The sequence below is a fragment of the Apteryx mantelli genome, chromosome 4, assembly GCF_036417845.1.
Source record: "Apteryx mantelli isolate bAptMan1 chromosome 4, bAptMan1.hap1, whole genome shotgun sequence".
In the NCBI taxonomy this organism is placed as follows: domain Eukaryota; kingdom Metazoa; phylum Chordata; class Aves; order Apterygiformes; family Apterygidae; genus Apteryx; species Apteryx mantelli.
The window spans coordinates 46,724,920-46,750,867 of NC_089981.1; the positions used below are offsets into that span (position 1 = coordinate 46,724,920).

At 44.6% G+C, this 25,948-nt stretch overlaps 2 protein-coding genes across 6 annotated transcripts; one reads left to right on the plus strand and one right to left on the minus strand.

Moving 5' to 3' along the window:
• Positions 1–1,149: 1,149 nt before the first annotated feature.
• On the plus strand, positions 1,150–22,217 carry ZFYVE19 (zinc finger FYVE-type containing 19). Of its 5 annotated transcripts, XM_013959309.2 has the most exons (14): positions 1,151–1,521; positions 2,184–2,305; positions 4,146–4,199; positions 4,758–4,915; positions 5,920–6,065; positions 6,998–7,112; positions 7,688–7,897; positions 8,408–8,487; positions 9,244–9,354; positions 10,796–10,938; positions 12,366–16,363; positions 16,852–17,251; positions 17,756–17,996; positions 20,504–22,217. In XM_013959309.2, exons 1-11 carry the CDS (start codon positions 1,468–1,470, stop codon positions 12,436–12,438), a joined length of 1,266 nt encoding a protein of 421 aa, XP_013814763.2. In that variant the 5' UTR covers positions 1,151–1,467; the 3' UTR covers positions 12,439–16,363; positions 16,852–17,251; positions 17,756–17,996; positions 20,504–22,217. The 5 variants fall into 5 exon arrangements, with proteins under 5 accessions (XP_067152530.1, XP_067152533.1, XP_067152531.1 ...); XM_067296429.1 differs by having other exon boundaries at positions 1,150–2,305; XM_067296432.1 differs by having other exon boundaries at positions 1,150–2,305; positions 21,913–22,217.
• Positions 17,991–25,948, minus strand: PPP1R14D (protein phosphatase 1 regulatory inhibitor subunit 14D). Its single transcript, XM_013959566.2, has 4 exons — positions 25,586–25,948; positions 20,475–20,570; positions 20,216–20,248; positions 17,991–18,169 (listed from the first exon to the last, which is right to left on the minus strand). The coding sequence occupies exons 1-4, from the start codon at positions 25,766–25,768 to the stop codon at positions 18,101–18,103; spliced, it is 381 nt and encodes a 126-aa protein (XP_013815020.1). The 5' UTR covers positions 25,769–25,948; the 3' UTR covers positions 17,991–18,100.

A 25,948-nucleotide genomic window follows, 5' to 3' on the forward strand; every position in this document is an offset into this window, starting at 1 on the left:
TCTGTTCAGATAATTAATGGGTCTTACTTCCTTGGACAGATCAGTCAGATTCCTAATTTAATTGTGTAGGACTTTACAGTGTGGACTTATCTATTAAACTGACGAGTAAAGAAAGGAAAATGTAAAATGTAATACCACAAAATTAACAAGATGGCTCATGAGAACCTATGGTACCTAAAACTACATCTAATAACTTTTTTTGGGCAAACATTTTAGGATATTTCTTTTTCAAGATATGTAAACAAACACTGGGAGAAATACTAGCTAGAGTTAACTGGAATTTTGCAGTTCATTTCAGCTGATTTCCCACTCTTCTGAAACAGGATCTTACCTGCAGGTTTAAGACAGTAATAACTTGAGTGCAACTAAGTCAATGTTAGAAAATGCACTGTTTGTCTTATTAACAAATACAGCCAGCAACAGCTAACGGGCAACAACGCAACACCCTTCAGACTACATATGCAGTATGGGAGTATGCTGCACATCGGCCCACATGGCAGTGATGCCATACTGAAATAATGCTTTAAACAATCGCTTAAGTAAATATCCAGAAACGAAGAAAGCACTGTTAAGGGTCACTCCACACCCCAGCCTGCTGGTCCCATTTCAAAAGCAGCAGCCACTTTTGTCATTGCATGAACAGTGGCGATCAGAAACGGAGAGCTAGAGGCACTGAGCACAGAGAAAGTACGGGGAGCCAACAGCTGCCCGCGAAGCGCTCCGGGAGCAGAGGCGGGCCGAGCCTTCCCGAGCTGCTGGCAGCCACCGTGCGCGGCGGGGACAAGGGGGATGAGCGGCCTAATGAGGCAATTTGTCCTGGGGAGGCGGCAGCGGCGGGGCGGCCCCGTGCCCGCGCCCAGGGGGGAGGGGACGCCGCGGAGAGGCGACACCGGGCCCCGGGAGCCCACCCGTGAGCCCCTTCCCCCGCAGGGCGTACAGGGGAGCCGCGCCAAGCTCCCTGCGCCGCCATCTCCGCGCCGCCCGGCTTCCCGCCCCGCCGCCGCCCGCGCGCTGCCTGCCGGGAAATGGCAGGCGTCTTCCCCAGATGCGGCCGCCACCAGACTACAAGCACCATAATGCACCGCGCGGCCAGCGGCCGGACCGGAAGCCGGGGGGCCTGGGCTGTGGCTGGCGGCTCCCAGCAGGCCCGGCGCGGGAGCGGGCGCGGCGCCTCGGCAATGTAGTTTGTTCGTGGAGCAGCGCCCTGCGGCGGCGGCGGCGGAAGGACTACAACTCCCGTCGGGCTGTGCTGGGGCCGCCGTGGGCGTGCTGCCGTACGGTGGCAGCGCCGGTCTGGGAGAGGCGGGGGAGCGGCGTTTCGGTCTCGCAGTTGTTGATGGTGGTGGCTGCTGTAGCGCTGTGTGTCTGTGAAAGTTAAGCAAGGGCCGCAGAGGGGGAAAACAGTCTGTGGAGCTCGGTATAGCGGGGGCGCAGGGCGGCGGCGGGCGGCGGGTGCCCCGCAGCGCCATGGATAGCAGGTGCTATGGCTGCGCGTCCAAATTCACGGTCTTCAGGAAAGAGGCAAGTCGGGCTTAGCGGGCTCGAGAGCGGCCCGCGCTCACTGGAGACTCAGCTGAGTGGGCCAGAAGCGGCGTGAGCGTCTGCGAGGCAGAGCCCGGCCAGTCCCGCGGCCCCCCGGCAGCGCGAGGGCTTTAGGTCAGAAGCGGGGAAGCTGCCTGCCTGCCTGCCTGCCTCCCGCGGCGGGAGCCGGCGGGGTTTGCCTGCGGCCAGGCACGCTTCCGGAGGAGCGGCGTGGCCCCGCCTTCCTTGTTTGTTTACTGAGCTCTTAGGGCTCCCAAACGCCACTGTATCTTTATAAAGGTTACTGTTTAAAAAAAAAAAAAAAAAAAAAAAGAGAGAAAGGATTTGTCATTCGTCTAATCCAATATTCGATGGGTGTCTCAGAGGAAAGAATCCCCCACCCACTTTATTGTACAGTGGGATGATCTGGCATCTCTGATTCCAACAGCAGTTAACGCTCTGATGGCTGAAAACTGAGAGAATTTATATCTGCAGCAGCAGCTAACGATACAGCCCTCCTCAAAATGAGTTTACCCCCAGCTTTATCTGTGGTGCACCTTGGCAAGACAGTTAACTCCTGAATATGGTCATTCAGAGAAATGTGGTGTGCATGGTGGCTAGGTGATGAAGCCCTGTCCTGCCTGTCTCTTGTATCTCCTCAGTGTGGATGTAAGAGCTGCGGGCGGGCCTTCTGCTCTGGCTGCCTTAGCTTCAGTGCTGTTGTTCCCCGCTGTGGAAACACTCAGCAGAAGGTGTGCAAGCCATGTCATGGAAAACTAACTGGGTAAGATGGGAGTCTTTCTTCACCCAAAGACAGTGTCCTGCTTTGGTTCTTCATTTTGGATTCGAGTGTTGTGATGCAGATTTCTCTGTGAGAGTCAGGTTTGCACTTGTGTGCGCACACTTCCTGTACCCTGGAGTTTTAAGCTAGGCCCTTACTGAACTGCTGTTCATGGACTATTCAGTCAGAACATGTAAGTCAGTGTTTGTGAGGTTGTTCTCCATGGTGACAGTGTAGCCTGAAAGAGCCAGGTTTAAATCTTCATGGTTGGACCCTGGATGCCTGTGGATATCCTTGCCAGATGGGACCAGGCGAAGCCCCACAGTGTTTGTGCCTAGAAAGGTGCACCCTTTTGAGAACCCGAGCAGTCTTTTCCATTGTGTAGTAATTGAACAGCCTGGCAACAAGATGTTCAGAGTGTTACCTCTGTAGGCAAACAGTGACATAGCTCCTCATTATTGAGAGATCTCTGCTACGTATAGCCTGAAGACCTAAATTTTGTAGTGTAAAATTTATTTTCTTTTAAAAGAAAAAAATATTTTCACAAACATAACCTGTAGGTAGGCTGTTGAAAACAAAAAATGTAATTCAGTAGCAGCTTGCATTGTACACATACACAAGTAACACAAGAGCAAAGTTTACACCAGAACCCCTCTCTTTACCAATTCCTCTGTGTTCTGTCCCTTCTCTTGCATTTGTCTTACCTCTCTCCCCCATTTTTCTCATATAGCAAGGAATTTTCACCAGTAAGTGGGGAATGTTCTGACTCTGCAGTTGTCTAAAGAGGAAGAACCTCATGTTATCAGAGGTCTTTACTTTCAAGAGCCAGTGCTTTTGAAGTAGCATGAGGTTGTCAATGGTGAAAATACAATACTCACAATCTTTCCATTTGGAAAATTTCTGATTTCCCTTTACAACTCCAAAAATATTCAGAAAAGCAGTCAGCCTTTCCTCATGTTTCTTTTGATTTTTTTAATCTGTTTAATATCAGTACTATAGAGTTACAGAAGAAAAAATTATCCCCTTACTGGACAGTAGATAGATAAGCCACATGGTTTGCAGTTCTGTAAGCTGCATGTAATGATGTTCTCCATGTAAAACAGCTTTCAGAACTGAAAACATTGAATAGGAAATCAGTCCAACAAAAACACTGCCTTCATTTGTAATTATACAGCCCCTAGCACAGTGCAGATGTGTTTGTAGCTGTAACTTCTAGGAATGAATAGAATATGCTAACCACCTTACATAAGTGTAGTTTAGCTGCTTAACCTGAACACAGCATTTCAGAACATAGAGTTACACAAGATGAGTTTGTGGTTTGCAGAGTTCAAGTGTGCTAGATGTCATTATGATCTGGTGGTTATATAACCATGTTTATAGCATTTCATTTAGAGTTAGGGTTGTGCATTATATAATTCTGTGTTTGTTGCATGGCATAACTCCTCTCAGAGTGTTCTGCTGTATTGGAGCTAAATACACTGTGAGTTTTAGCTAACTGCTCTCTATCTGCTCTCTGACCTGGGAGATGCAGGCTGTGGGAGGCAAGGGTGTTTCACACTCTTTTCTTTTGGAACACTGATGACTATATTAAATAAAATAATTTTTGTCCAGATGTGAAACAGTTGAAACAAGGGACTAGAAATGAGGTCCTATGCTGTCCTAGGCAGCTGCATCATCTAATACCTTTCTTAAGCTGATCACTCTGCATATTAATGAAGTTATGAAAGGACTATACCAAGAGGTTGATAAACATGTATGCTAATTCCTCTTGTTTTGAAAGAATAGATGATTGAAGCACTGCCAGGACCTTGAGTTCAGAGAGAGCATTATTTTTGCCTTCCAGACAGGGATCTCAAAGCAGTTCAGCAAAATGGTCGCCACCGGAGAACTACAAAAAGTGAGTTGCACTTGCCAGACAGTCCATTGGTTTCTGCCAGAGGGTAACCTTTCAGGCCCTCTCTCCCCTTCCCCTCATAGGGACCATCAAAAGTAGGTTTTGCAACGTGGGTATTTGCGTGTTCAGAATTAGATTAAGGCTGGAGCTTTTGTTTTGTTGTTTGAGGGTTAGTTTAGTTTGATGTGTGAAAGGGGTTGTTTGTTTTCTTTTGTTTTCATTTTTTGTTTTTACTTTTGAGTAGACTGCTGAACAGCCACCTGGTTATGTTCAGCTGTGACTGACCATGGCTGGCTTGGAAACAGGAGCCTGGTGCTGAAATATTATCTGTCTCCTCAGAAATGATGCCGTGTGTGCTGTTATGATGGGCTATGGTTTTCTTTACTCCTTGGGAGTACCTTGTCCTGCCCTGTGGCAGAATGTGGTACAGGAATGAGTGGTCTCTGTTCTGTCACACACTTTGTTCGAATAGTATGTAGGGTTCACAGTGACTGTCTTCATGCCTCATGATTTAAAACTCTGTTCTCAGCTGTGTCATGTCTTTTTCCATCCTTGTCACAGGCGTGTAGCAGCTTTTGAGGCTAAGCAAAACCAGCCGAAAGGGCAGCAGAAGGCAGCTGCGAAACCAGGTCAAGCAGGCTCCAGATACCAGGGACTCTCAAAAGAGGATAGAGCTATTGCAGAGAGACTGGCGAGGCTCAGGGAGGAAAGGAAACCCAGTGAGTTTCAGAGGACTCTGGAGATTCCCAGTGTGGGAACACTGCTAATTGGGAAACACGGAACTGGAGGGAAGAGGGAAGTGGTGGTCTTTCAGAGCCTGTCTTTTCAGACAGTCAGAGGGATAAACTGGTCAGAACAGCTATGTCCTGCTAACACAGTGGCTAGATTCTGCAGTGGTTTTAGATTAGTGTTCTGATTTATTTGTTTTTCTTGGGGTTTCTCTTGAAATTGCCTCTCAGTTTTGGGGCAGTATTTTACCTGTGAAATTACCTTCTGATTTTCCATTGTTTTGGGTAAAAAAGCCCATGTCAAGCACAGCAGGAGCTGAATGAAATGGGGAGCTTTGGCCAAACCATTTTGCAGAAGATTTCCTCTGGGCCATTTTGCTGGGCCGCACCAGTACCAGTCTCTGTGGGACTATGCTCTGACTGGTTTTACCTCACAGAGAAGAGAAAAAAGGGACTTTGATCCCAGTCCACAGCTCTCTCCATGTTTTGGAACACCTTTGTGGTGCCTGTGGTAGAACAAACTATTTAAAAAATAACACTTGATCTCAAAAGGGAAAGACACTCTGCAAAGTGGTTACCTGATTGTGTAGGGGATGGGACTGTGCTCCAGCAGGCTTTTTCCAGCCTAATATGGCTAGGATGCACTAAGGGAGGTGAGAGCAGTGGACTATACTGCCTAAGTGACACATTTATTTCACTGCCTATCCCTAGTAAGCTGATTGTCAAATGGGGTTACCCCAGCACTCATCTTATGTCTGGGAGATAAATGGTGCAGGAGGCAATGACTCAGGAAAAAACAGGGTAGCAGTTAGCATTAGGGTAGTCTCCTAGTCTCTGCAGCATAAACCCCATTCAGATCAGGGGCTGAGGGAGCCTTTTGGTCAGGTGTCCGGGCCGTGATTCTGGAAAGAGAAATACAATTTTAAGAAAAAACTTTAAGTTATTCTGTTATTGAAAACAAATGACTCCTTTCCCTGTGTTGGTCTAAATTGCAGAGTCCATCCCTTCTCAGGCTGAGATCGAAGCTAGGCTGGCTGCACTAAAGGAAGACTGCTGGGGACCTGTTCCATTCACACAGGAAATGGAGTACCGTTTGGCTGTCCTGCAAGGGAGAGACCCTCCTTCCCAGGCTCCCAGACCAGTAAGCTCCCTCAGCCCTTTGGCTGGCAATGTAATCTGAGCTGACACAGCAGCTGTGGTGTCCCCAGGGACTTCTGAAGTGGGTCAGCCTTTCCTCTTCCTTCACCTCGTTTGTTTTCAGGTGGCTCTCTTCAGAAATCTCTCTGTTTCCTGTTTGTGTGATTGTCCTCCAGAAGCAAATGAGCAGCAATACACTGCTTCAATATAAATGCAATCTGTTGCTTTATGTTTAAGTCAAATGTAGTTGACATGTTTGTTTTTAACAATTGATGCTAAGTTTATTCTCCTCAACCAATTTGTATTCCTAAGTGGCCTGTTTTGTTTGTTTGTTTGTTTGTTTGTTTTTCCTCAAACCTGTTCATCTGTGTTTGGGGCTTAGCAGCCCTGCCTTCTACATGTATCCTACAGTTGTTACTGCATCCCTGCCAGGCAAAATCCTGTTAATTATCCAGAGATGGAAGCACAGAGGTTAAGTGGCTAGCCTGAGATTACAGAGGAAGGGGTTGGATCTGTGCCTTCAAGCCTGTGTGAATGATTTTGTCCCTGAGAAGTTCTTTCCTTGCTCTCCTTTTTCAGCAGTGCTGCACAGGCAGCTCTTCTCATATGTTGCAGTGGGGGCTGCTGGCTGGCTCTGCTGAGAATGGCACTTTATTTACATTGGAGATAGTGGCAGAGTTGTGGTTGGGACTCAGCAGTATCTACTCCTGCACATTCAGTGCCTCTTATTTATGTAACTGCAGTTAGAGTCATGGGCATTCAACACCTCTGAGAATGAAGCCTCACACCAGATACCAGAGCTGAGACTCCCAAGATCACTGGAGGCTCTTTTTATCTTGGTCCCAGCTAGGATGATTTTTGTTACCCGTTTTTTTCTTTGGCTGAGTATGTCCCTTCTCATTTGCCTTCTCCTATGCCCTCCCTCTTGTTTCTTAGGTGTACCAACCCCCTGATACCAGAAGCCTTGCCCAGCAGACAGATGACCTATTAACTCAACTGGCTGAAGAAGTTGCCATTGATGAGCGTTATGGTCCAGGAGTCCAGCCTCAAAGTACCTATTTCGGCTTCTAGTGATCTGTTTCTATCTACTAATGTGTGTGTTGTAGTGGGAAGGGAAGCACATGCTTCCCTCTCTAGCTTATAGGTGAGTTAGGTGTCCAGTTTGTCCTTATCTCCCCTTTATGACCTCCAAATTGACCAAGCACAGCAACCCAGCTCCACACTGGGTCTCACTGTCTCTGCCTGCGAAGTGGTTTCCTCTTTTCAGGATTATATTACTCAGATTGCTCCTCTTTATTTCTGTAAGGTGACCCTTCCCTAGGGAGGAGCTGTTGCTACTTCTAGCACTTCTGTGCTCTGTTTAAAAAAAAAAAAACATTAGGATCTGGGATACCATTGTCTTCCTACCTGAGGTGTTTTCCCTGCAATCTCATTGTAAAGTGCAACCTAGCTCGTTTGCTTCTCTCCAAGTACAGTGTGGATTCAGCTGTGGCATGCCCTCTGCTGTTATTAACCCAATTAGTTGAGAGCAACAAGGCACTCCCATTCCATTGCTTTAGTGGTGTTGGCTGTGCCCAGGGAAGGCTGCTGCTGAGTCATCAGCATGCTCTGTGTGTCTGTTTGCAGCTGCTAGTGGCCAAACCTTGAATGATCTCAATCGGGAAAGTGAAGATGGGGTTTGCCCTGCAAATCTGGACCCAAAACAGCTAGAGGAAGAGAAGAATAAACTTCTGGCAGAGGCTGCTTCTGAACTGCGGGAAGAGAACACTAGGCAGGAGAAGATCCTACAAGTTGCCAGGAGATTGGCAGCACTCAGAGGCCAAGACCCAGAGAAAGGTGGGTAATAGAGGAGAATACAGTGCCAAGAGAGGTAACCGAGTTCCTGTGACAGAGCAATTTTTCTTCTCTTTTGAAAATCTTGATCCATTTAATTCCTCTGTGTTCTGCAGGAAGCAGACTGGGATTTCATGGTGTGCGTAAAGTTGTACGGCTTGGTCCATCATGAAATCAGTACAAAAGCTCTTATTTGAGGCTCAAGGCTGGAGCTGTAAGGGCAGACTCCTTTGTCTTGCACCTTTCTTTCAGATAATTCTAGCATGCTCTGGTGAGGTTAATATGGCTTTTTAAAAAAAAAAAAAGCTCTACTTTTTTCCTTCCCCCTTCTGACACTGAAAACAAGCAAACAGTAATGCCCCTTTTGAAGAGTTTGGAAAGGAGCTGTCTGTCTATGCCAGAGTGCCAGTCTCTGTGGAGCTCACCCCACAGAGGATGGTCTCTAGAACATGAATGGGCACAGGATGTGAGGTGGATGTGGGTCACAGTCTCCTCTGCCTGTTACTTCTGCAGTTACTTTGGAAAACTATAAGCTCCCTGACAGTGATGAGGAAGTGGATGAGGAGGAAGCCATTCAGAGAGTGCTAAAACAGGTCAGAAGTGGCCACTGTGGCCTTGTTTACCTTCCTCTCAATCATTCCCTTTTTTTTTTTTTTTTTTTTTTTTTCTATCTGATGAGCATACAAAGGATGTGTCTCCGTCCCTGGGCAGAGTCTCATCTCTTCCCCTCAATGCTTTTCCAATGCTAACTATCGTGGGTCCATTCAGCCACAGGAGATAAGACTTTACTACTAGTCTGTCATATTCACTTTCTCATTCATGCTTAGTGTCTCTTCTGGTCTGTCTCTGCTCTCCAACCCTGTCCCAAACCTGCTGGTGCTTCCTTACTACTTGTTCCATCTCTTCCCCCACCGAGATGGAACATGGATGATGAGACACATTTTTTTTTTTTTTTTAAGCACAGCTCATGCCTAGATTTCTTTCTGAAATGTCTGTGGATTGTTTTGCAGGCAGATACGTGCTTGCCCTGCTCGTGTTCTTGGCTGGTGACAGACCACACAAGTGTGATTAGCATGATGTTAAAGGTCTGCTGACAGCTGCACTGCAAGGCAGAGTGCATTAGCTGAGGCTTCCTGCTGCCAGGCTGACTGTTCACAGTGTACACACTGTCTTCGGAGTGCAGACAGAATGAGCTCGCATCTGTCAGGAGAATACTACATAAGCATATTTGGACTTCTCATCCCCGGTTACTGCATGGGGGCAAGGAGAAGGGAAGGAGGTTTAGAGCCTAGAATGAGGCTTCCAAAGGTGTTTGAAACAACAAGCTTCTTGCTTTCCCTTGTTACCAGCTCACAGAGGAAGCAGCCCTGGATGAAGCAAGTGGCTTCAATATTCCTCCAGATCAGAACACCCAGCCAGGATCCTTGCAACAGAACCTACCTAAGAAAGCAAAGCAAAAAGTCAGTGAGCTGGCCAGGATCTCTTGAAGTGACGTGTTCCAGGGTCCCAGGAGAGTACAGCTCTGCAGGAAAAGTCTGCTGTATCCCTAGCCTGGGTGCAGAAAAAAACAACCAGCCAGCTTCCCCAGGGCAAACAAGCTGAGAAGGCAAACATCTCAGGTGCTTCTGCAAGGCTGACCAGCCCTGAGCACAGATGTGAATTATCTTGTACTTTTAAAAGGATTTGCTCTCTGGAATCCAATTCCTTTCAGGCTGGCTTTCTGCTGGATGGGATGGTGTTCTCTAAAGCCAGAGAAACTGATCAGCATAGTTCTGGTGAGGTGGATATTAGAGAAGGGATTTTTAACTCACCGGTATAATTAAACCGAAGAAGCCATGGTCTAGTACCATAGAGCCTGATCCAGGGTGAGTGGGAGGTTTGCCAGTGCTTTCGGCAGGTGCAGAATAGAATTTCTAGATAGTAATCAAGTGCCTGTGCTCTCTTATAACGTCAAAGGAAGGAATTAGTAACAAGATATCCTATGCTCAGAATGGATTCCAGCCTATTATGGAGATGCATACACCTTCTCTAATGTATATCACAAGAATTAAATGGACCTGTGATTCACAGACATCTGACAGGCCTGTCCCTGGTGGAAGAAATTATTTAATTGTAAGTGTTATTGAAAACATCCATCTCATAGGTATGCAGCCTTGCACTTTTGGAATCTCTGATGTAAATGCTAGTGCCATCTTTTTTCTGTTGTGTTGGGAAGCTGTCTTTGCCAGTGTTCTGGCACTGTGTCCCAGTGTGCACATGACTGTTCATTTCGGTAAAGGCTCTCTGTAAAGCAGAAGGAGATAAGGAAGACTCTATGGATAGATTTTAGATCATCATTTTGGAAGATCTTTTCAGCCCAACCTTGGGTACAGATCAGTCACAGGGGCCTTTGGCAAATCATTTCCTTTGTGCCTCAGGTTTTTTTCTGTATCATGGAGAAAATGATACACTCCTCCTTCACTGCTGCTTTCCCTTCACACACAGACCCTTTCAGCAAAACTGCTTGATCACTTGCCTTTGCGGCAGGGATTGCCTGTCACTGGGTATTGGTGAAGCGAGTGCCAGATGATCTGGACTCCAGCCTTTAACACAGGACAGACAATGTTGGTTTGTATTGTTGTAGACACTGAATGAGGATGAATAGCTGTTTACTGTCCAGGCACTATAGATTCATGAGCAAATGCAAGTGAGTGCCTTTGGTTTTTGTTTAACAGTCTAGACACATACATATGCAGCTTAACCTTGGACTCCAGGCCAGTTCATCTCACAGACTTTATGATCGGCAGAGAGTGAACAGACTTGGACCGTACATGTCATTGTGGCCACCACATATTATAATGGAAGTCCTGTATGTCTCTGTTCTGGTTTGAATTCTGCATCTCTGTTTTATTCCTGAGGCAGAGCCAGACTTCAGCCACCATGGCTCTTGCCAGCTCAGATGATAGTGATGAGAAGCAGTTACCCTGGTGCTGCATCTGCAATGAAGATGCCACTTTGCGCTGCCATGGCTGTGACGGGGACCTCTACTGCCAGCGCTGCTTTAGGTAATTCACACAACTCTTCTTGGTCTGAGAGGCGGGTCACAGGGAGGCTTGGCCACTTGTGTGTGTTCTTCCTTTTGGGCAGAAGAACAGACAACAGGAAGGGAGATATGAGGAACCCAACAGCGAACTGAACGCTAGCCCTTAAAGGAAATAGTTTATGAGATTAGTAGCTATCCCTGGCTTTAGGGACTAAACTGGTCCTGGGCAGAAATGTTCCTTCTATGCTGCTTCAGTGTATGTTTGGGCACATTGTCTGAGTGTCCTCTGAAACAGCTGATATGCTGCATTGCATGGGACAGGATAAGTGAGAACATTGTTCAGCAATTCTGTGGCTTGTTCATGAAACGTGATAAATGATCTGGGCTGGATTCTCACAGGAGGTGAGGTCAGGTAGTATAAATTCCTGAGGCTTTTCTTAAGTTGAGACCCTGCAGTCTTAAACTATATAAAAGTATCTGGTTGCTGAAATGTGTCTGAAAGAACCTTATCCCCTCAGTCACATCTTGCAGTAGCTACAGTCTGAGTTCTTAAAACACCTATAACTTGATTTCTGACAAAAAGTTGTATGTCTCTAGTTTTGGATGTTAATTCCATTGGATAAAAAGCTATTCATCACAGCTTGTGTGGCTTCTCTTTGTCATGCCTCAAAAGCATTGGAGTTGATGGGTTGTCATGTTAGAGCTGGTGGACATTTAGACAGCAGGATGGTAAGGATCTAGTTGAGAGAGGAAAAGATGTTCTTATGTGTGTTCTGTCATTTCCTGCAGAGAGTTTTGCAGAAGATGGGAATGGAGGGGGGAAGAATGTATTAAAGTATAAGGAAACATGTGACCGGCATTGCCAGATGTTTAAAGAACAAAAACAAAACAAGAACAACTCAGACACAAAACATCAGTAAAAGCAGAATCGGCAGACTGGCAGGAGAGTGAGCGCATCAGTTGCATGCTGCAAACGAGAGCTGGTGTCTTAACCATGCTTAGAAGCAGGCAGGGTTAAGACAACTGCCAATATACTGCAATTTAACCACAGCAATCATTTTTCAGAGTTTATGGGGCAGATTCTCATTTTGGTTGTTGTCATGGGAGTCACTAATGCACCTGGGAATCACAGCCATAGTGCTGAAAATGAGCAATCGGTTATGTGGATCTCTTTAAAAGGGAAGGAGAAGGAGAGGCCTACTGCCATTTCCCATTCTGGTAGCTAAGGATGAGAAGAGCTTTCTGGCTCTCCACAAAGCACCTCAGAGGTTTCAATTACAAGCAAATATCTCAAGTGGACAGTCCATGTGGCTGCCAGTGGGGTTCTCTCAGCTAGCCCTTGGGATAGGTTTCTAGTAAGGGGTGCTGGCAGATATCTTGTGCAGTGTCTTAGAATGGGTGCCATGCCTGGGTATTTTCTCCTCACTGCAGTTTGTGTTTGCTTCTCAGAGAAGGCCATGGTGAGTTTGACCTGAAGGACCACCACACCTCCTGCTATCGTCTTCCTTGCAAGCAGAAGTGATCACACTTCTCATGGGCAGAAGAGGTGGAGAACTGGAGAAGAGAGGGTGTTGGCCAGATGGGAAGAGTCAAAGTGGATTTGCAGCCAAAACGGGTGATGTCTTGGACAGTTAAAGGATGTGCTGTAATCTGAGAGAGGCTTGGAGTGCTTGTAACTTTTTTTCCTCAGGAAAACAGCTAGAGGAGTGCTGGGTTTGCAGTGCATGCGTGCGATAAATGAGGACTTGATGCGAGGAGATGGATATGAATCTTCAAATATAGACAATAAGGCTATGTGGGTAGCAGTAAAGATGTGTGTTTAAGGTGGTACTGGCTGACTGGTAAATAACTTCCTGCTTTTGCTAACAGCTCATACATTGATTCAACAGGCAGCAAAGCACTTTGCACTAAGAAAACTGTCTACATCTTGATCACGCATCTAATGAGAATTTCCAAAGCATAATAAAATGTATTTACAGAGGTCTGTGGTTAAAGTCTCCCCTGGGAATGCCTGATAACCCTTTACAAATTGTCAGCCTCTTGTAATGGGATCTGAGTCCTAGTGCCATATGGCTCCGGCAATGAAATGAAAGATCATGAAGCTGTTAAAAATGTTTCTGTGGTATTGCTGGAAAGGTGCAGGGGAGTTGCATTCCAATGATGGTTACTCTGCCTTGATGGGCAGTGCTGCTCGTGTAGTTGCAGGATGCTTTGTAAAGGTAATCCAGTACAGGTATACTGCATTGTGAGCAGCAGTGGCTATGCGTAAGTTCCATGTAGTCTGTGAGAGCAGCACGTTAGTCTGCAAGAGTTGTGTGTTAGTCTGAAAGCAGAGTTTGGCTCTCCTTATTATTAGGTCCCCGGTGGATTAAAGATATTACACGTTTTATGTTCTCTACCTGGCTATGAGAGGAGCTCATTTTAATATGCTCACATCCCTCCCTGGAGACAGTCCTGATGCAAATGGCACATGCCAGTGACCAAAGCACCCAGAATTGCTCCAAATACCTGACTAAATTTTCACTACATCAGCTTTAATATCCCATAAGGGTGGGCTCTTCCCAGGACTATGATGTGACTTCTGAGGCAGCTGTCTAAGGTTGACAAATTCCAGGGGTAGCAAAAAATGAGGAATTTGTCTTTGACAGAAAACCTCTGATGAATCTTGCCTGTCTGGTTTGACATTGCCACTCCCAGCTGTCTGCCCTGCCCCTGTGCTGAAGGTCACTGCCTCTAGATGAGCTGGCAAAACAAAGCATTTGCCTGCACCTCAACCACCCCTGGTCAGAGCACAGCAAATAACTTCAACTACCACTGAAGGCAGGTTTGTGCTAACATGCTGGACTGGATCAGGGGCTTCAGCAGTAGCCTCTGTCACAGACAGTGTGGAATAGTACCCCAGCAAGAATTGCTAGAGCACCTTGTGGTGCTCTCAGAACTCTTTGTTAGGAAGGGGTGGCAAAACCTGACTCTTGAGAAGAATGTTCCTACTTCTGACAGTCCTTGTTTCACCAGTGCCTCTCTCTTTGGGACAGGCAGATAGGAAAGCTACTGAGTTGTTCTGATGCAAGAGCTGACAAGGCTCGTGTTACACAAAATTTAATTAGATGGTTACTACTCTGAAGAGCTTGCAGTCTTAAAAATGAAAACAAAATGCAGTTCTGGCCTCTTGATATTCCAGGAATTACACTTTTTCATAGCTATTTGACCAGGATAATTAGTCTGACAGCTAGACAGCCCTCTAAAAATTCTGTGTTAGGTTAAATCCTTTGCATTTTGCGTGTACTGGAGAAGATGCAAGTATCTGCTCTAATATCTCCCCTAAACCTAGGACTGATCTACTCAGTTCTTGCTGAAACCCTTTGGCTTCAGTGTGAGTCCTTTCCAAGTAGTTAATAGACATTTTAATCCTTAGTTTTACAGCTGCTTCTTTTCAGTATCTCAGTGTAAGCTGGTAAGTTACTTGTGACATTTTGAATGCTTTTGCTTCATCAGCCACAAGCAAACTTTGAGCTTCTTGTACAGTTAGGCAGCCCGAGCCTTGTGAGTCCTGCCCTGTGCACCTCAGTAATAAAACAGCCTGAAGCAGCTTATTTAGGTTCCCATATTGGTTTCTGTGGGCTTATCCCAAGAACCCAGAAATGCATCCGACCCAGGACCTGAAATAGGACTTAGTCATGCATGGAAGAGTCTGTTCAGTTACACACACGCACACACGCTGACTCTTCCCCCTGTACCACTAATGGACATTCTTGTGGCTGCTGAGCTTTCTGCATATAATTGGTCATTTCAGTGGTAGTCTGACTGCTTTCCCCTTGACAAGCCATTCATGCTCTAGCTCTTGCCTTGGTGGCCTCCATGTCAGAGGAGTAGGAGGGTTATTTAGATCAGCTGACTGCAGAAAGCAAACCTAGCTGGATTTCTCATTGTGAAATAGGAATGCTGTGTGACCTTTAACTGAGCAGTGAGCTTTTAGCTGTGTTGCGTGCTCCCTGTCCTCAGCTTTGAAAGGGTACTGGTAAACCAGTAAAGATACAGGTAAACTATCAACTCCTCACAGGCCAATAGGACTTCAGTCATAGCTGTTCAAGAACTGAAAAGAAGTTGGTACCTGCAAGAGAGAGAATCAGCTCTATGCCTTTGCATCTGTCTTTATAGCAGGCCATGAAGACACAAGAAGATTTTCTTTTCCTCTCAAAATGTTTTGTATCTGAACTATCAAATGTATGCCCTTCCCAAAAAGAATTTAAAATAATGTTAACTACACATGAGGTTTTACTCGGATTAGCTTACAAAGAGAAGCCTCAGCATAGCTAAACTGCATTAACTTGAATTTGCTGTGGTTTGAGAGCATGCACATTGTTTCAACTGCTGTAATGTGATCATGTGTCCAAATGCAGTGAACCTGAATATTTTAAAAGGGAATTTAAGTGTTACTCATAACTAAGGAAGAAAGATGTGTTTAAGGCTATTTTATACACACTGGCATAGACTGTCAATTAGAAAAACGCACCAACCTTGACACATTCTGAGTTATCCTGGTATACTCAAGAGGGCAAAGTTTCTTTAAACAAACATTATTAACCAATATCTGCATACCAAACGTTGTATTGTAGCCTTACACTAGTGATGGTGCTGAGAAACAGCAAAATAAGTTAATTGGAAGGTAAAACTCCACTTAGTCTATCCTTATAGTCCAGGCTGAGAAAAGTCAAAAAGTAAAAACAAGTTTGATTTGCTATTTTTAAGACAGTTGCTCTGATTGCCCTATGTTGCTTTCCCTTTTGCACCAGTAAGCTGAGAGGTCAACTAGCACTGGCTGCACCTGCTTGCTTTGTTCCCCATGATCATGCTGTGCTTGTATCTGAAGCACTCTGTGTGATAGCAATGTCCTTACGTACCAGAACCACAACTGCACATCACAAGGGCTACAATTTACTCTTTTCTGCTACTTGCAGAGTAGACATAAAGAGACTTCTCTCAAGTAGGGTTTCCAGAACCCTTTTTTTCCTGGGTTCTAGCAATGTCTGCCTGAAAGTGTACCCAAAAATTCACTTTGTATCACCCCAAATTGAGGGAATACAGAATAACACCCAGGGTGGAGGAAAGCTAGCTTCTGGGCCAGAGGAGAGGCATTTCAGGTCTTTGTGCTGTCACAGCTCAGCAGAATAAAGCAGCATCTCGCTAGGGTATGTAATTATTTGGGACTTCTGTGAACCTCTGTGCTGCAGCTAATTACAGCTCTAGCATAGGACATTCAGCTCATGGCCTGTCCACCTGGATCTTCCACCTGAACGTCTATTTGAACCTTTTCTGTGTTTTTTACAGCACTTGGAGCTCTTTGGCAGTGTGCTGCTCTCCCTTCGCAAGGGCAGTGATACAAGAGTCATAGCAGGTGTAAATCTATAAGCAATGCCGATCCATAACAGCTGCAGCTCTGGATTAAGGTTTGTTGTTGTTGTTGTTTTACTTATAAAGTGGAGAGCAGGCATGTCCTGTTGGTCCCTCACTAACACAAAAAAGGCATGTGCGTGCCTAGGACTGCCATGAATATACATGGAGCTGATACAGAAAGGATGTTTCTCCAACCTAGTGGGTAAGGCTTAGAACCTCTGGGAGCAGCCTTAGGACAAGGTATGAGCTACCTGACTTGCTAGCTTCCAGGAGGCTGTTGCATACAGGAGCATATGAAAGAAAGCAAGCCTTTGCATCACAGCTGTTATTACAGCATATTGACTTTGTCCTAGCTGAGAGATGCACATAGCCCACATCTTGTTCACTGGCACTTTTGCTGGAAAATATGAGGCAAAAGGTATTTGTCATAACCCTGTTACTGATAAAGCTGAGGAAACCAATGTATTTAAGATATTACTGGGCCAGTCTAAGAGTCCTCATTTATCTTTGTTAGCTAATCTGCATATCTTTCTTATTCCAGAGTTGACCTCTTCTGTCCCTCATTGTCTGACGCAATATGTACTCTTAAGCCCAGCCTTGAACATTTTGGTGCATAAGAGCCCCTCTGGTTGTGACTTAGCAACTCATCTCTTCTGTTTGAGTGGCAGGCATGAGAATGGAGGAGCAGGACATAATGTGGAGTATGCTCTACCTAAGCAATCATCCTCCCTTTGCTGTCTTATTTCCTTACCATGCGTGTCAAGTTACCGACTTGCTGACAGGTTGGATGTAGTTTCCTCTGTATTTTTCCAGCCCATCAGTCATAGCCAGAAGAGTTTGTGCAGCAAGACACTGTTTCCTGCTTCATTTCTCATATGTGAGACCTCCCTGTCTGTAAAAGACTTGCTCTAAGATGCTTCCTGCAGGGAAATTCGGAACAGGTATGTTTTGACTTCAGTTTTTCTTTAGTATCTAAGAAGAAAGAAAAAGCCAACAGCTCATGACTGATTTTCTGTTTTAATATACAAAATAAGCATTTTTCAAAGTCCTTTTAAATGAAGAGAAAAATCATTTCCAGAACTTCCTCCTTTAGAAGATGTTTCTAAGTCATTGAGAGATCCTGAATTCCACAAAGAGGAAAACCAATCTCTCTTTCATTATCCTTAGCAGCTGTTTCACCAGCTTTCCCTTAAGTATTGACCAGATACACTTGGAGCTTTTTTTTCCCATCCTACTGTATATTTTTCTGTCCAAACTTCATGAATAACAGAGGCTTAATAAAAATGACTTACAAAGTATGTGCAGCACTGTAGAGTTGGATACAGCAGTAACAGGCAGGAAATCACAGCTGGGTCTCAGCCAGACTGAAACAGGGTGCAGCTTAACAGTAACTCATTTTCCATGTTGACAAATGAGCAATAACCAATGCCTTATTTTCATTGCAGTGGACAGAAAGAAAGAATTCTTGATGAGCTTCGGAGGACTCTATTCAGTGCTTCTCAGCCAGAATGGAAATTCCTAGAGGAAGAAACTAAAGGAAGGGCATCTTGTCCCATTCCCCAGGTTAACATGCCCTTTAAGAATAAGGAAAACATATAATTCAGCCCCTTGCACGTAGATCTGGAAGAAGTGGAGACTTTAAACCACCGGTTTAATTCACAAACTTGGTGATGTTTCTCAATAACAGTAAGTCCTAAACATACTCTGAAGTGATCTTCCTGATCCTGTTTTTTGCTGGGAAGATGCATGTTTTCTTGTGATTGATTCTTGGGTCTCCCATATGGGCAGGGTCATTTCTTCTGAGGACTGGTGATCCTCCGGAGACCTTTCAATCGACTGAGCAATTCCGTAATGAAGTCCTACAGTGAGAATTGGTTGAAGAAGGATGTCATGCTAATTTCAGTTCTTTCCAGCCCAGAGTGCTATGCCTTCTGCATTATTCCCACATTTCCCTTCATGTTGAACAAAACCCAGGATTTTGGCATGCATTCAGCTAATGTATCTTTTAGCTTGGGGATGGGGAATTTGTTGGGTGTGAAGGGTCAAAATCCCTTCTTCCCTTCCCCAGACTCCCTCAAGAGCGGCTGTGTTTTGCTTTCTTCCCATCAGTCAGCCTGCCCATCTTCATCCCTGATGCCTGCTTGTTCCACTATGAGGTGACCTCAGGATGCAATTGCCCTCTCTTCCACCGCTTCCTGTTGCCACCAAAACCTCCCACCCACATCTGCTGCCCTCCCAATCTAGGGCAAAGCAAGCTGTTCCTTTTTTCTTGTCGCTTCCTTGTTGAACCTGTCAGGTCCAAGCTGTGTGTTGTGGATTGCAAACCATCCTGGAGCTGGGCCATTTCTACAAGGAAGTGGCTGGCAGAGATGGGGTGGAGCAGAAAACATGGAGGACTAATGATAACCCAGAGTAGGGACTGAGGACTGGCAGAGCAGATAGATGGGCAGTTACTGGAGATAAACCCCAGCTACTTTGCTGACACAGCCAAGGACTATGAATGAAACTGGAGCATCCGGTTATTCCAAGCAGAAATCAATGTGACTAGTGCAAACTTACTTTACCTTCTCCCTGACAAGCAACATCACCATAAAGGATCTCTTACATCCAAAGGGATCACTACGTGTCCCAGTAATTAGGTAAGGTCACTGGAAGTATTGCAGCTTGCTATAGATCGTGATGTGTGGAAGCCCAGCTTCTCCACTCCAGTGATCGCAGGTTGCTTGCCACAGTATGCTCTAGGGGTAAGTGCCTAGTACCTTTTCAGTCAATTCCTTCAGAGGAAACCTGATTGTTTCCTCTGTCTGCTTTCTGCATATGGGCTCCTGCGATCCCTAAAGAGGACTGGATTCAAAACTACCAAGCTGAAAGCACACATTGGCTAAAGGGGCAGCAATATTAGTTTGTAGTTAATAAGTAGCATGCTGTCAGCAAGATGCATTCATGTTTCCTGAATCATTACAGCAAACTCTTTCCAGTTATCTGCCTGGGAATTTGGGAGTCTTGCCCAAGATCTGGAGACTAGACATTCTGAAACCATCTCCCTATTGCCAGCCTTCTTGAACCCATGCTGGGAGACTATCTGTGATGAGTGCTAGGGCCAAGTTTAATTTCTGCGAGAATCATGCATCCACCTCTTTTTCTGTATGTTCATCGCTTTGCAGCCACACAGAAGGCTGGACAAGGCACAAGCGTGATGAATAACATCTAAATATAGTGTTCATACACAGTGCAGTTGGCTAGAGTAGTGATGGGGGTCCCCCTTTTGCACAGGGATGCAGTGCAGTGAGGGCAATTGCTGTGTGATGTGTATGCTACACAGAATATTGGGCTCTGCTTCCTTGGACATAATGACAGCTTGTGACATTTCCTTAACCCCTAACTCAGAAATGGGACTTGTAAAGTTCACAGAGGGGGAAAAAAAAAAAGTCACATGCAAAACTAACCTTGGCTCAACATTTTATCTGCCCAATCCAATCTCAGGGTCATCTTACACTCTTGTTACTCATAACACTAGAGTGGTCTCAGCTAGAACTCCTTTAGTTAGCAGCACGTGAGGTGGGAATGCGAGCAGTATCACAGTCCATGGCTCTTCTACACTGAGGACCAAATAGCCACTCAGCCAGAGCAGCACAGGATAGGCCAAACAAGGAGTGAACTTTCATCTTTGACTGCACTGCATAATCCTTTTTCTGCTCCACCACTCTGCTTTCAGCTCACCCATGTAGACTTACATTGTTTTTGTAACATAGCAGAATAAAATGCAAACACCTCCCATTGGGAATTAAACAAACATGAGGTGTCATGTTATGCACAGTATTATCCTGGCTGTTCAGCCAAGTAGCCACAAACACACTCTCACGGCACTGTGTAATGCCCTCATATGTTGACAGTGTTTCACTCACCTCTGTTGGGCTGGAGCACTCATGAAGGATTTCCTGCAAGCCAAGGAGGAATCATTTTAGTATTTTATGAGTTGATCTGCTTTCCCCACCCCCTTTAGCTGCAAAAAGGGTATATAATGTTAGTACACATCACAGGCTAAAAGAAACTGGGATGTTTTAGGTCATTCGCAAGTAGTATACAACTGCCACACCACTGCTTCTCTTTTCTGTATCATGGAGGAAGCCCCTAACTTACAGTCACCAAGTCCCTCTATCTGACCTGTAGTTTTAATTTCTGTTCTTCATTAGGAACCTCCAGGAGATCTTCAAGATCAATTTCCGGTTCAGGAACAGCTGCTTCTGTTTCTTCCGTTAGCTAGAAAGAAAAAAATACACAGTTAAACCTTCAGACTTGTAAGAACTCTAGAGGGCGATCTTTGAAGAACTAAGTAGCTGAAAGAAAACTAGTTAAAAGAAAACCATGCTGCAAAGTTGAGGTCAAGATATAAATCATCCCAATATAAGATGGTGCTTGTAAATAGGGCATGGATTCCAGCCCATCTTTGGCACTTACTGCAGCCATGTGTCCTGGTATACACATTCGGCATCTGCAAACATTGTCACCTTAACATCTGACACTGCTTCTCAGGCATCATGGTCTATCATGGGAAGACCTTTTCAAGAATATCGTTGCAATGCCAGCTTGAGACAACCTCCTTTTAAGAAGAGCATGCATATGACTTCGCCAAACAGAAGTCTAGCCAGCTTGATCTCAAAGAGGCACAACTAATATAGAGTAAATTTAGGCTTTTGGGCTATATATATTCACATACTTGCTATTTACACTAAGGCTTTTTGCAGTAATGGACAATTATGCTTTTGAAAGGCCTAACAATATTTTGTCAGCTTTCTCTAACAGACATGAGAGGGTTATAATAGTCTCCTTCAATGTAAGAAAGGTCCCAAGCTTTGGTGATTGGAATAATAATCTTGTAATGCAGTGTTAGTCTGAAACATTTGTAAATTGGGTACCAGACATGTTTTATCTTCACATATCCCTACAAGACATTAAGGAAGGCACGCTGTGTTTTCCAACCTATTTGCAAAATGAATCTTTAACAACCTGACACTAGTGATACTGTAACATATTAACCAGCAGAATAGAGGATACTGAGTAAACAGTGCAGTACTTAATTGTTGGATACTATTTATAGATGTGTATGTGAAATATATAACAATAAAGGCAATAATTAGGGAAAAAAGGAAACAGTTTTTTTCTACAAAGTCTCTGATACCAAGCCAGAGAAGAAGTAGAAAACCAGTAAGAGATCGCTTTGTTATGCAGCGCACTTGACAGTTAGTAATAAAACAAAGTTAAACATATTGCACTGTGACTGATACAGCATTTCCTCTTAGAAGTAATAGTTTTCATTTGGCTGTTTAGACAACAGGTATTGATCCAGCCTGTCTTTTTCTCTAGCTAAGAAGCTAAATAGGCCAGGAGGGTGAGGTGGGATAGGAACTCCCTATGGCTTTCTGGTCTAAGCATGGACTGTGTTGTGGCTTGCAAGTGCAAGGAATGGTCTTGAAGACCCAAATTGGCTCCTGAGTCTTAGTTTTGCTGTGAAAAGCCTCATGACAGTAAACAGCATGGCATTTAGATTATCTGTATCAGGAGATGAAGTTTGAACAGACTTTGTCGGCATTTGACTCTGCAGTGCCGGGAAGCCTATTTATTCTGACTCTTATCACATGGATTTCTGAAGGACGCTGAGGAACATTGCACTGCCAAGAGCAGGTGGAGCAATGGAAGAAGCTGACAAGGGGCAGCTGAATAGAAGTTAATGCATCCAAGGAAGTCCAGACCAGCAGGGCTAACTTGTCTTGCCACAGTGCACAGAGCAGAGCAGGAGGACCTGATAGACACTTGGGTGATTACAGGTCATTTATTGTGGCATATTTATTGACTTGAAAAGATCCTATGTAAACTTCTGCTGCACCCTATTAAAAGTCTTTGACTCTACACAGCATCATGTTATGTAGTTCCTGCTGGCAAATCTTTGGAGTTGACCCAAATACTCCAGGAAGTTGGAAAAGCTGTTGTAGTGGAGCAGTGCCAGCAAAAGCAATCCACAGGCAATCTCTTCCCGTAAGGGCATTGCTGGATTTCTCATTTACTTGTTCCTGCTGGGATTTTGTAGTAAGAAAAATATGTCCCCTCTGGGCAGCTACTATTATGAGAGTAAACCGCTCCCAATTACCCAATTCTCAGAAAACCAGAAGTGATAAGGTGACCTAACTTGTTTTTCTGACACCTTTACAAATATATATATGTAGACCTAGACAAGTGAGAGTAACACACAGGGAGTCACATCTTGTTTGTGTTACTGGTGGTACCAAGAACTGCTTCTCATCCTTCTCAAAACACTTTTCTAAACTGGTGCTTTAAACTGCAATAATTCCTCACAGGGCAAGAAGTCCTGTTGCTCAAAGCAGCAGCTATTCTCCTTGCTCCAGAGCTACCTTGTCACCTTTGCTTAGTTTTTCAAGTTGTGAGCTTCCTCTCCTAGCCCTTAAGCCTCCACCACTGAAATTTCTTTCAGTAGGACTCTATCAATTCTCTCCTTTTGACAGTTTCACAAATTCAAATATCATAAATGTCTTTTATTTTAAGCTGGAAATGGGATCGTCTCCCACCTCCTCCTTCAGACATTGCTTGCCAGGAAACAATGTTTCAAGCAGCATTTGTCTCTTCTGGGGGGCACAGTGTCATTTTGGTGTGGTTGCCAACTCAATGGCATCACTTCTCCTTTGGGAACATGGATGGATATGATCTATAGGTTTCCTCATAGTAGCATGGAGCTGCTTGTCCTTAACTTTACAATGGTGTTAAATAGAGAGATTGCAGTAAAACTAAAGAAAGTAAAAGCATGTAGAGGGGGATTTAGCATCATTTCGAATGACATGATGAAATAAATGAAATCAGCTTTAATTCTCCTCAAACTACATAAACCACAATGGAAAAAGCAGACATTTCTGACACAGGACGACAGGACAGCATTCCTAGACAGAAGTCCAGACTTAGCTACCTAGGCACAGAAATGCCTACAGAGTGCCAGGATCTAGTCCTGCCTCCAAAGAGGGTTTGGACAGCATGTACACTAGGCTGTTTTCTACAGCAAAGTTTGCCAGTTTACTTGCTGCTCCAGATGAGGTGAGTCTGTACTGTCCAAAAATGCTTGGTGTCTATTCATCCCAGGCCAGTTCCCACACTGAAAGGTGCTTCCAGAAATACCATTGTTGCTGGCAAATCTCAACAGCCAGCCAAAAGACTCTCTGAACTAATATACCAACTGTAGGGACAGTCTCTTAAATGCCAGTGCAGGCATGGTTGGCAAGGGAAGGTGGCACTGCTGCTGATCATTTGAACAGTCTTCAGTCACCAGGACCACCAGTCTAGCACTTCCCACAGACATTGAATTTTGCCTCTCTAACTCGATCTAGAGATCACATCTGCTCCTATGTACACTATATAATGCTTTATAATGCATTATTAAGAGGCCTAGAACACAGTTGAGCATTTATTACTATCATTTTATAAAACTGAAGAAAATAACTGGAAATACATAATTATTAATTTTTGAAATGATTATGAACATTTCGCTTTGTCATTGTTACTAATCAAGTCATAAAATTGTTCAGAAAGTTTAAAATGTTACTTAACAGAACAGGAGCAATGAGGTACTCATTCTCAGAGGGGCAGTGCTTTTGCAACAGAAGAAATGACCTACATATGCTCTTTCTCCATATTTATTTTCTCCTGTGTCTTCTTTAAATATGGCACAAATTAAAACAGAAAGTAACTATTTTTCTCTCCTGACATGGTGAAAGAATGCAGTAGATTTCCATAAATATCAAATAGGAAATAATCATACAGAAAATAATAATGATATCCATAAAAATATTAATAAAACAACCTGAGAGAAAACTAAAGTTTGGCTGAAATTTTCTCAGAACAGACAAAAGCTTCTCTTTACCAGTATGACATATAACCCCAAAATTGCCTTTCCTGGGCTGTTCTAGCACATCCACTTTCACTGTTAATTGCAATTTGAAACTGCTGATGCTCGGAATGGAAGACTCCAAGTGATCATCAGTTCTTTTCTCCTCATCCTTCAGAAATGTGCTTAACCCTGTGCTGGAGTGAGAATATGGAAAACATGACAGAAATGGCTTGCCATTCATTTAGTCCATCCATCCAGGATGTATATAAACTATCTTACACAACTTGTTACACCCACCTGTCTTCTATTGAAGACATATGTGGTCTAATGGGTCATGAGTCAAAAAAGCTATGTTCTCTTACCGCATCAGCCATTTCCCTACAGATAAAGGAAAACACCATGAGCCAAGTTCGGCTTGAGACCCTGATGTACAACATTGGAAAATTCTGTCACCTTTTCTGTACCACATTCCAAAGGAATCATCATCTCAAATGTGGAACAGGACTAATCCTTCTGCAAGCTCCCAGTATACATACCATCCATCCAAGCGCAGAATATGAATAGAAGCAATACTACCAGGTTAGAATTTTAGTGTACTCGGTCAGAACTGGAACTTGATTTAAATCTCACATGACTGAAGCAAAAAATATCATGTATCCTACAATAGCTCAAAGTAAAGACTGGTACCATTCAGGCACTGGACCTAGACACTCCTGGATCTCTTGTTTGACAACTTGCAGGTAGGCAGAAAGCATTTAGAAGGATTGACAGCAGTCCTGGTGCTAAGGCAAACTCAGGTAAGGAATACAGATCTGGGGATTTGTTAAAATGAAGACATAACATCTCTGTACACATCATCTGAGCACGTACTTGTTCATTCTTCCCCTGCTGCCAGTAGTGTGCTCAGAGCCTGCAGTGACAGACAGGGCATTATCCTGAGTGTCAACCTTCAAACGACAGCTATAGCTACACTGTTGTGACCAAAAGGGACAAAGATGCACTGAGCAGCTTTAACCCAGCTAACTTAGATACTGCTGGCAGAAAAGCCACTGACCAAATTGAGCTCAATACTGAGAAGCCTCCCAGGTTGGTACATCACTCCAAGTTTTGCTGCTTGTGCTGAGCAGTAGCTACCCTCCCAGCAGGTACAAGACCAGGCAATTTAAAGTCAGCTGGATTATATCAGTGCAAGCTTCCATGGCTGCACAGTAGACACACCGTTCAGAGAGAGTGCTGTAGCAGGTGGCAATAAGATACCTAACAAAGGCTGAAGATGAGAATCTATTCCCAGGAAGCCAGAACAAGCAAACAGCTTCTGTCACAGCATGTGTGACTTCTGGTTCCTTTCACCTAATGTGTGACGGGCTGATTTTTCCCAGTTACTCACCTGGTATTGGTACAGTTCCTGCAACTGGGCATTGATCCATTCCTCCAGCTCTAGCCAGCGCTGTAGGTCTTTGCGGTTGTACTTGATGGTTAACTTGCCCAATTTCCTGTGTGATGATTCCTCTCCAGGTTTCTCTGGCGTCTGGAAAGTCACCCGGGGCAGCGCACTGGAGTCGCTGGCCATGCTCCCCGCTTCTTCTACCTCCTCTCTCAGACAGCAGAAACTCACCTACCTCCTCACTCCTTTTCTCCGTCCTCTTTACTCAGTCTCTATCTATCTATAGCTAGTGACTCACAGCACAAGCTGCTTGCAGATGCCAAAGGTGGGCAGCATTGGTGATCCCAGGGAGAGAGGTGGAGGAGA